General features: G+C 44.7%; 1 protein-coding gene across 3 annotated transcripts in view; it reads left to right on the top strand.

The window, feature by feature from the left end:
- The window catches only part of C19H6orf89 (chromosome 19 C6orf89 homolog), a 31,113-nt gene extending 23,356 nt beyond the window's left edge, over positions 1–7,757 (top strand). For 2 of the 3 annotated variants that reach the window (XM_010994470.3, XM_010994471.3), the window contains one exon: positions 2,530–7,757. In XM_010994470.3, the coding sequence (XP_010992772.1) occupies positions 2,530–2,624 (95 nt within the window). In that variant the 3' untranslated portion in view covers positions 2,625–7,757. The remainder of the gene's footprint in view (positions 1–2,529) is intronic. The other variant, XR_010376886.1, reaches the window with a different exon arrangement.
- Positions 7,758–10,500: the final 2,743 nt, after the last annotated feature.

Here is a 10,500-nt window from a genome sequence, read left to right on the forward strand (position 1 = left end):
CGTTAGCAGGAATTATGGAAAATATTTAGAGTAATTTTTTATTTTCCAGATAAGGAGATTGAGACCCAGAGAGGAGAGGTGACCACCCCAAGGTCCCACCATCCGTTAGGCAAAACATCAGTCATAAGTGTCTCCTTTAACAGAGTCGAACCAGGGGAGGCAAAATTCAGATTCCAGGAATCCCTTTCTGTTCCCATTTGGTAATAAAACGATGCAAGCAGTATGTAAAGGCAACAGCCACACAAAGAAATACTACCTTTCATGTGGATCCCACAGCCAAGTCACAGCTTCACAGTCATGACTCACCCTTGGCTCCACGGTTTCCCAACTATGACTTGTTCTGTGCCTCATATTCTAAAAATCCTTTCCAAAGAAATAGGTTTGAATCAATTGCTGTCAGTAGAAATCAATTTGACAGTAGAATTTTCTTGGCAGAAGTAAATAAATCAGCAAGCATCACCATTGCCCTCGTTTTTCTTGCCTCACAAAACCTAGGGGAGCCTTGAAGTCCCTGGCAGAACCCAGACTGGTTTTCCAGTTGATTTCTTTTAATTTTATCCATTCAGAAGACCCCAGTCCCTGGAAACCTCTCACCTCATTTGGAGGTAGGGTGCAGACTGCAAACTGCCAAAATTTCGTCCAAGTTACATAACTTCTATTTCCATTTAGAAATGAAGAAAATAAAAATAATGCACAAATTAAGCATTAACCAGTAATGGAACACAGCTGGCCTGGCCCTTGAGAATTACTGCACAAAAGAGGATTCTTGTGTGGAAGTTATTCTGAACCTGTCTTCCTGTAGTGGAGTGACGCTTCCAGGAGACATGACTATTGCACAAGTCTGTATGGCACTGTTGGTTTGGAGTGTGTAGTTGTGCTTGAAAATGTATCTGTCATATGTTGTACAAATGCCTGACAGTTCAGACAACTACAGAAACACTTTAGTTTTCCAAATTCCAGGTTTTCAGCTTCCACAAGCATCCAGGTTGCTAATTATAGAATTAGAGGAAAAGGAAAAAAAAAAATGGGTGCCTGGCAATGATCAAAGAAGCTTTGCGCATCAAAGGCTGGTGTGGCTGGTCCAGAATAGCCTAAAATCCAGAGCAGGATATGCATGGTGCTGTGACTGGCCACTTTGCTGACCAGAAGGAAAGGAGCCCAGTGGTTGGCAGTGTCCTTAAAGGCCAGCACTTGACAGGAGTGTCAAGAAGGTGTGGAGACTGAATAGAACATGAGGAAAAGGGCAAGTTGGGAGAAAATAGGACTAGGAGGTGCCAGGGAGAACAGTGGGCACTTGAAGCAGGGGTAGAAGTAGAACCAACGGCCACAGTTAAAAATGAGGACAGGAAAGCAGAGCCTGAGATTGGAGGGAGGATAATAATTTAGTGGTTGTGGGACAGATGGCAGCTCCTGCACCTGAGAGACCCTTAAGAATAACACTGTAACCAGCAGGTTCTGTGTTTTTTGACAAAATAATTATTGTCCTGTGAAGGTTGAGGGGAAGGGGACAGAGTTAGACATCACCAGAAAACCTGTGAAGGGAGGTGTTTTCAAGAATGGCATGGGTGTCAGACACCAGAGGCTGACGCTGGTGAGCCACACATCTGCCATGATTGTAGAGTCATCGGTCATAGTGACCTTCCTGGAGTCACCAAGCAGAAGTTAAATTCTGTTCAGTGCTCTCTCAGTTTAAAGATGGGTAGTGTATATCATTCCCTAGAAAATTTTCCATCAGGACATTATTGAAGTGTTAAAGTTTTTAACTTTACCTTCCTAGCCTATTCCTGTCACTCAGGTAATACAGGTCACAGTGTTTCCCAGTTCATTCTTCAGATCACATATGACACTGGGGAGCAAACAGGAGCCCCTTAGAAAGACCCTTAGCAAATAGGGCTCTTGAGTTACTGACTTTGGAAAATGCCTGTCTTGTCAAAACACAGTGCACATTAGTGTACAAAAGGCTCTGAAAGGCCTTGGAGGAACCCAGTGTTTCTCAAACTTGCCTGACCAGGGAATCCATTTTTATTGGACTGTCTTATGGGGCACTGCTGTTTGCAGAATACAATTTAGGAAATAGTGGTTTGGCTTAGCCTGAATGTTCTCTAATGAGACCATATTATAGATAACCACCTCAGGAGAGTTGTATAGGGTGTCCTAGTGCCTCCCCAGAACCTGTCCTATCTTCTTGCTGAAAAAAATGAGGTCAATCTGAGAAGTGATGCTCAATACCAGCCTCATCTAGAGTATCCTGTCTTTGTAAACCTGCTGAATCATGATTCACAGTTACCCAGGTGAGGAGTGGTGATGAAGCACTTTGGTTCATGGTGACTCCAATTGGATGTCAGGTTACAGAGAAGACTGATAATAACTGAAGATACTTAGGCCAGGAAGAGCTAAAAGACCCCCCGAGCAAGAATTGCCTCTGAGTCTGTGGGTAAATCCGAGGGCAGCTCTGGCAGACCTGCCTTGCTCATGCCCTCAGGTGTGCCCAGTCCCTGAAATTCACATGCTTTCTTGTTTCCCTTCAAGGATATGCTGGTGCCACCCACTGGAAGGTCTACATTATAGCCAGAGGCGTCCAGCCTTTGGTCATTTGCGATGGAACCACCCTTTCAGAACTATAGGAAACAGAAGTTTATAGAGGAAGAGCTTTGAGAGCTGAAGACCAGATTGAAATGGGAGAAATAAAAACAAAAAAACCGTGAAACCACTTTCCAGGGGTTGGTTACTTAGTTACCTGCCCTGTGCATGTGTGTGTGAGCAAGCTGTGTGCTGGAGGCAAAGGCCAGAGCACAGCCCTCCCAACTCTTCCAGCCCAGCTGCTTGGCCAGGACTTTGCCAGTTCCCGTCTGTGAGAGACTGACCTCTTCCAGGCCTTTTGGCACCAAAGCCTTGAGGCTGCCCTTCAGGAAGGGAGCAGGGTCGGTACATTCCCTCACTTGCATGGCATGATCCCCTCTGCTGGCTCCCTGGTGTGAGAGGACAGTCAACAAAGCCATCCTCAACCAAGTGGACCTGCCTGTCCTGTCTTTCTGGTCACACCACCCTGTACTTTTTTTGGAAAGCCATGGATGATTAAAGAAGTCAGAGATTTCCCACACAGAATGGAATCTAGAACCAGTGAAAAAAGATCAAATAACTTCAAATTGCACTCAAGAAGTGCACTTCTTTCCCAGTGTCCGTGGCTCTTGGAGTCTCAGAGATGCCAGGTCGGAGTAGGATTATAATTGAAATGGTAATTCCTAAGGTAATATTTTTCTCCATTCTATCAAGTTCTTATGCACACACCCCTCCTTTGCCTTCTCCCTCGCCTATCTGGATGGGTTCTCAGAAGTTGGGCTCCTGGCCCCGCTCCCTTGGCTGGGCCAGAGCCCTTTACAGCTGAGGCAGCACTGCTCTTGTCAACTGTGTTGCTTTTACCAAATGTCTTCAGAGGGGGATGAGTTAGAGTGCTGGCCTGGGGACAGGGTGCCTCCCCGAGTTTGATCTTTAGGGTCCGACTTTCTGCAGGGAAGATGTTTTACAGATGCGTCAAGCCGATGTTGTAATGTGGTTGGGGAAGGAGCTCCAGACCCAAAGTCTTGGCCAGCTGGGTGTGCGACTGTGTGATCCTCTGTCTCAAAATGATCTCTCTCTCTGTACTGGGAAACAAGGTGAGGTGGTTTTATTTCTTGTGAAAATATGAAACTGTGTTCTTTTGATTGGATGGTTCACTATGCTCATTGTTTTCCCCAAGTGCTTTTTGCATGTCTGAAGTGTGTAAATAAGGACACTTCTCTTGTTTCCTTTTTTCCTTTATTATTCCTTTATTGACTCTGTTAGATATCTGGCTTCTGGTCATGCCATCACCAAGTTGAAGAAGAAACAAAGCACACTACAGCTCCTGGTTCAGCACTGCAAAAATCAAATAGATACAGGACGTGTCTGTGTCAAGTTACAGGCCAGAGGCAGACAGTGGTGAGGGAAGAGGTGGTGACTCTTTGCAGAGTCCTCTTCATCCTTGGAGGTGGCCCTGCAGCTTGTCCCCCAGGCCCTGTTCCTCTGCACATCTCATGAGCAACAGCGGGGATTATCAGGTGCTTGAATGGGCAAGGAGGGTTCACAGAGCTCAGGGTGGAAGTGCTCAGAGCCTCCTCCGCTGGCTTGTATGAAACTAGGATGGACTGTATCTGAGGGAATTTTTCCTTAAAAGAATCAGCGCCTTATGTGAATTAATACAGGAAAAACAAAATTTTTTGTACACATAAAAGTCATGCTGCTAAGCAGTTATGATTTAAGAGGTTTTAAATCAGAGGGATCATTTAGAGGCCAGCTTTGTGCAAGCTTTTAGAGCCTTTGCGGTGTCCTTAACGCCTGCTGCACAAGGGGCAGGATTATAAGTAAAACAAGTTCTTTAGAGGCCTCTCAGAGTTTTCTTAAATTAGGCCCTTTGGGTTAACAGAAGAGAGGGTTCCTTAGGAGCAAAGCAACTGTTTTGACGGTTGAATTTCTGTTTTGTTTTTATGAGTTACCCTGTGTTCCTTACCCATTTCACTCTGGCTGATCACACCTTAAATTTTCATAAAATACCCTCTTCTGCTTAAAACTGAAAAACCCTTGTACGTGTGGTGTTCTGAGGCATCTTCTGGGAGGTCCCCTGACTGTCTACAGTTCAATAAAGAATGGTGTGGCAGCAGAGAAGTAGAGACTTTTGTTCATATATTACTCGTTTTACTTAAAAGCTGTCCAGTTCAGAATTGAATGTAGATTTATATTAGGGGAGAAATTCTCCATAGAGAGTTTTCTGCTCTTAATTACTGGATACAGAGAAGTAATTCACCTTCATCTCAAGGCAGTTCTGAAAAGCAGAATCTACACTGACCAGTCCTACAGAAATAGCTTGGGGTTGCCAGCCAGTTCCTTTCTGGTTATCCAAGGCTTTGTGTGAGGGTGTCTTGGGGTTTCCCCTGCTCACCTAGCTCTCACCTCCTTCATGGAAGCAGCAAAAGTCCTTTTGCATGACCCCAGTATGGGAAAGAGGATCATCAAGATGAGGAAGCAGGGTCGGGGGGCTGGTGGGACCATCTGAGCAACTCCCCACCTCTACCACCACAGTGAGAACAAAACCACAGGGCTTACTTTAAACAGAGGGACTTGCTTACAAGTTTGTTGCATGTTTACTAAGAGATAACAAGGCGGTGACCTCTGCACATGGGTTAGGTTCCCTTTCTTTTAGATTCCCAGAGCAGAGACTCATGTCCCCAAAGACTTATGTCCCCAGCCCTCTAGGGAGAAGGGCTGCTTTCGCACCAGTTTGAAGCATTATGTCCTGATGTCCTGAGGTCCCCAGGAGTGAGGGATTGGACAGACACAACACCTGTCCTGGCTTATAAAAAGAAGTAGGGAAGGGAGAGAGTGAAGTAATAATGGTTTATGAAAACAGAATCTGCCTATTTGGTGAAATACGAAACAGTCTATGAAGTAGACAAATTCGGGCTCATTTTCTGAGAGAAATAGCAGCATTTGTCTAGTTCATTCCAACTTAGAGTGTCTTGAATAAACATGATCTTCTTTAATCTTTTCTCAGTCCTGTAAAACAGTTATATCTTCATTTTACAAATAAAGAAACCAGGGCTTAGAACAGCTAACTGTTGGCCGGTAGATAGCTGGTTCCCCAGCGCATTATTTTCCTGCTCCGGGACAGTGTGGTGCCCAAGAATGAAGATATGGCTTTAATTGAGCCAGGCATGCTTCAGCTGGGGTAGGAGAATCTGGGGACAAGGGTCACCAAGCCAGGAACTCTTCAGGGTGTGTTTTCAAAACTGTTTTGGACAGAAATGGAGAGAATCTAACAGATGACTTTTATATAAAGCCTTTCACTTTTTCCCTCCCCATCTGAGAACTCTTTTTAAGAGTGAATGTGGCTGGAACACAACTATGTTCAGCCATTTTCCCGTCACCACATGTTTCCAGATGTGTGACCAGAAGAAGGACTCTGCCTAATTCCAGTTGTGGGTCCCCTTGGAGTTTACATCACTTGTTTTTTTAGTTATGGATTTTCTATTCCCTTCTTCCAAAACCCAGCATAGGCCTCAGTGTAGGAACAATTACTTTAAAACAAAACCGTTCCTTAGCTGCAGGTGATGGCCTCAGTCATTTTAATATAATCTAGATGAAAGTTTTCTCAGAATTCAAACCCCAAAGCAGATGTTTGCTTCTCATCTAATTCTTGCGCAGTAGATGGCCAAGTTGTAGGGGAAAGGGAAGTCTGGTTGCACGGAGAAAGGCGATCTCGTCTACCTTTTGAGAATCAGTTATCAAACAGGAATTATTTAGGCTTCTGAGTTCTCCTATTATTGGAGGAAAAACCCTCCGGAGTTACAAGTTCCACACTCACTAACTTTCACTTTTTAACTTTTTCACCCACTAAAATTGGTTGAAGGAAGGGAGTGCCAGATGTGCTTTAAAATAGCATTTTGATTTGAGATTCTCTCCATGTTTGGACCTGCAGATACTGTGTACAGAGCTGACAGGTGTCAGGGTCAGGAGTGCTTATGAAGAGCCCTGTCACAAATGAAAAATGGGAGGCTCTGGGAACATGCTATGTCGCCATCAGCATGTATATCCCTGGCCTCCTCACTCCGACTCTCCCCATATCTAGCAGCTTCTTCCACAAAAGCATCTCAGACAAGATGGGCAGGTGCTCTCCCTTCATGCACCACATCCAAGTCCCCCCACCCTGGGCACGGTGTGGCTTTAAGTGCTGGCCTTGGTGAAAAACCCTCCAGCCAGCTTGTCTGTTGTCCAGGTCCTTTAGTGTCTGGTTTCCCTGCCCTGCATAATTTAAGCATTAGAGCTAAATACATCTGTCATTTTCCCCTCTCTGGAGACCATGAAATGTCCAGACCTTTTCAAAATAGTGGAGAGAAGAAATGTTATGTAACTCCAAACAGAGGCCTGGAACTGTCCAGACATGCTGGGGCTTCCCACAGGCCATTCCTCCTGCCTTAGTGTGTCTGTCAGTCAGCCGGCGTCAATCCAAGAGTGAGCCACAGCTGCAAGCACCCGTGCAGAGAAGGGAAACCAGTTTAGTTTTGAGTTTCAAGCAGAAATTGCGGTGTTGGGACATCAGCTTTGTGCCAGGCTTAATTTACCTCTGTTCCTCATAACAGCTCTGTGGGGTAGGTGAGGTCAACCTGTGAAGCCACCTTTACTCACAGCTCAGCAGTGTCCCAGCCTTCAAACTTCAACCCCTCTTTTCAGGAACAAACTCTCACTTATCTATGAGAATTAATGACAGGAATTGATAGACACGTGGCATTCCCAGAGAACCCTTAGCCTCGTCATAGGCGACTTTTCCTCCAAACTTCTTTCCATAGTTGCACCCTCAGAAAAATGCTGCCTGTGGTCTCTTCCTCCTCCCTCCTGCGGAAGGGTTAGTAACAGACACCTAGGCTTGGGGAGAAGACTGGAGAGGCAGAGGTAAGCAGGAACTCGGTGCTCAGCCTCTTCCCTGCCATCAGCAGGGACGGGAGCTGGGATGGCTGCAGTGGGAACCAGGGTTGTGATCCTGGGTGGTCCCAGTAAGCAGAGGGAGGCGGACATCAGTCCATCCACATGTGCTCCAAATGGTCTAAGCTGTTACTTTGTGTTCAGTGTAGAATATTGACCATAACTTAATGGTCTGCAAACTTGTAAAGAATGTATGTAAATCAAAGTTTTATGTAACAGAATTTTTACTTTTTGCAATTAAAAGTGTGTATGTTGGTTGATAAGAACTTTCCTGTGCTTGATGTCGTGGTTTGGTTTTCAGTTTTCTCTTCCGTAACTGAGGGCTCTCCTGTGGGCCTCCCAGTCACCTGTCCGTGCTGGCCTTGGTCCTGTCTGACATCCCACCCAGCTTTGTGCTGGCTTGTGTTAACAGACTTCTTTTATCCCCATTCCAGCCCTTTGCCCACTTTGGCTTCTGATCTACTGTTTCCATACATTCTCAAATTTCAGTCCTCCTATTAATACCACCCACCCCTGCCCCGTCCCTGCACTTTGCCCTAAATTCAAATGAGACCCTCGATGCCTTTTTCCTTCTCCCATCCGGCTACACGTGGCCCAGGTGCCCTCCAGTGTCACCTTACCTGTTGATGTCCTTGGTCCTTGCAGGAGGACAGCCAGGCCCCCTTGCTGGCTCACCCCCACTCCACCAGATCAGGGCCACTCTCAGCACTCAAGTCACTAAATACAGATTTGATTTGAGTTAAGGCATTTTTGTGTGTTCATATTTTGGGGGGTAATTTCTATATATGCACAGTTTTATATAAATGCATAAATATGGATGTTTATATAGTTTTTAGTGTCCTGTTTTATTTTCTCCTTTACTTCCTGCACCCTTTTCCCTCTCCCCCACCTTACCCTTCCCCCTTCCCTGGTCAGGTAAATGTAACGTATACGAAGTCATGCCCGGCCATGTGTCTTTCCACGGTTTCCTCCATGCTCCCTAATCATAATCAGAAATCATAAGATTTTTGTCGTTGCTTTGCCAAAAATGGGATCATATTGCAGGCACTTGATGTTTCTTATTTTTCTTACTCAATACCCTATACAGTTCTCTTGAAGTCAGCTAGCATAGCTCTCTGATCCCTTCTTTTTAATGGCTTATATTCCATGGTATGAATATACCATCATTTATTCAACTGTTCTCTCTTATTGATCCTGTTAAAAGGTTATTCGGAATGTAAGTCAAGAAATCTACTGTTAATTTTTAAACTATTTGTTTGTATAGAATGTAAAATATACATTCTTGTTTGCTCCAACTCTAATGTATATTGTTCAAAAATTCAAAAATCATCCCATTCCACAGTACTTATTCATTCACCTGCTTAAAAACTGGACTTCAACCAAAAAAAAAAAAAAAAAAAAGTAAGGGCTGGATTCCATGTAAAAAGGTAGCAGAGACACCTGTGTTCAGTCCCCTCCTTTCTCAGCTCCTTTCTAGCACTTGACACTGACCTGTGAAAAACATCTCCCTCCCTTGGCGTCTGTGAGACTCACTACTTCCCTCCTGAACCTCCTCCTGCCACTTGTCTCCTTTGTAGGATCTTCTGCCATCTCTGAAGCGTTGGCCCCCCCGCCAGTCTGCCCTTGGGTCTCCTCTCTTCTTATTCCCCGGGAGAGACCTCAACTCTGTGCTTTACCTTTCACCGTGGGCGAGTCACCTCCAGCCTCCATGGCTGGCCCACTTCTCACCTGAATTCTCGTCGTATAAATCCAAGTGTCAGGAGCTCATCTCCATCAGTTCTCTCCCAATGCACCTCTAGTTCACCGTGTCCACAACAACCGTGCAGCCTCAGAGGGCTCCTGTCTTTCCTCGCAGCCTCTACTTCTGATCAGGACCAAGCTCTGGAGAGCTCTGCCTCCTTGTCACACAGGTCCGGCTCCATTGCTGCTGCCCAGTTCAGAAACGTGATGTTTCACGCCTGGACTCTGCCAGTAATTGTAATTCGTTTCTTATGCATGTCTGCCATCCCAGTTCCCCATACACATAGCTGCCACAACGATCTTTCCAAAACACAGGTCACCTCATTTCCTCGCTCAGCGCTCCTCAGTGGCTCTCCACTACCCACAGGATAAGAAGTCCTGGCTGCCCCTCTAGCTTCATTCTACTTCTTCCCTTTGCTTCCCTTCCTCAGCTACTGTGCCCCACCTCTACTGGGCCATCTATAATTCCTGGAAATATCCAGGCTGGTTTTTTTTTTAAGAGCAGTTTTAGGTTCATAGCAAAATTGAACAAAATACAGAGAATGCCTATATAATTCGGTTTATTTATTTATTTTTAGAGGAGTTACTGGGGATTGAACCCAGGACCTCTGCATGCTAAGAATAGGCTCTACTATTGAGCTAGACCCTCCCCACCTCACCTATATTATCTTCAAAGAGTTTTACAAGTTTGCATTTTACATTTAGGTCTATGATCCATTTTGAGTTAATTTTTATGAACGGTGTAAAGTCTGGGTCTAGATTCATTTATTTGCACATGGATGTCCAGTTGTTTCAGCACCATTTGTTGAAAACACTATCTTTGCCTCATTGTATTGCCTTTGCTCTTTGTCAAAGGTCAGTTGGCCATATTTATGTGGATCTATTTCTGGGCTCTCTACTCTGCTGTACTGGTCTTTTGTCTATTCTTTTTGCTAATACCACATTGTTTTGATTACCGTAGCTTTATAGTAAGTCTTGAAGTCAGGTGGTGTCAGTTCTCTATTCTCCAATATTGAGTCGGCAATTCTGGGTCCTTTGCCTTTCCATATAAACCTTACAATCAGTTTGTCCATATCCACAAAATAACTTGCTGGAATTTTGATCGAGATTGCATTGAATCTACAGATCAAGTTGCATCCAGTTTGTTTTTAATTAGAAGTTATAATTCCTATCCCATGATAAAATATTTTTTATTGTAGCATAGTCACTTTACAATGTTGTATCAATTTCTAGTGTACAGCATAATGTTTCAATCATACATATACATAC

This window comes from Camelus dromedarius, chromosome 19 (assembly GCF_036321535.1).
Source record: "Camelus dromedarius isolate mCamDro1 chromosome 19, mCamDro1.pat, whole genome shotgun sequence".
In the NCBI taxonomy this organism is placed as follows: Eukaryota; Metazoa; Chordata; class Mammalia; order Artiodactyla; family Camelidae; genus Camelus; species Camelus dromedarius.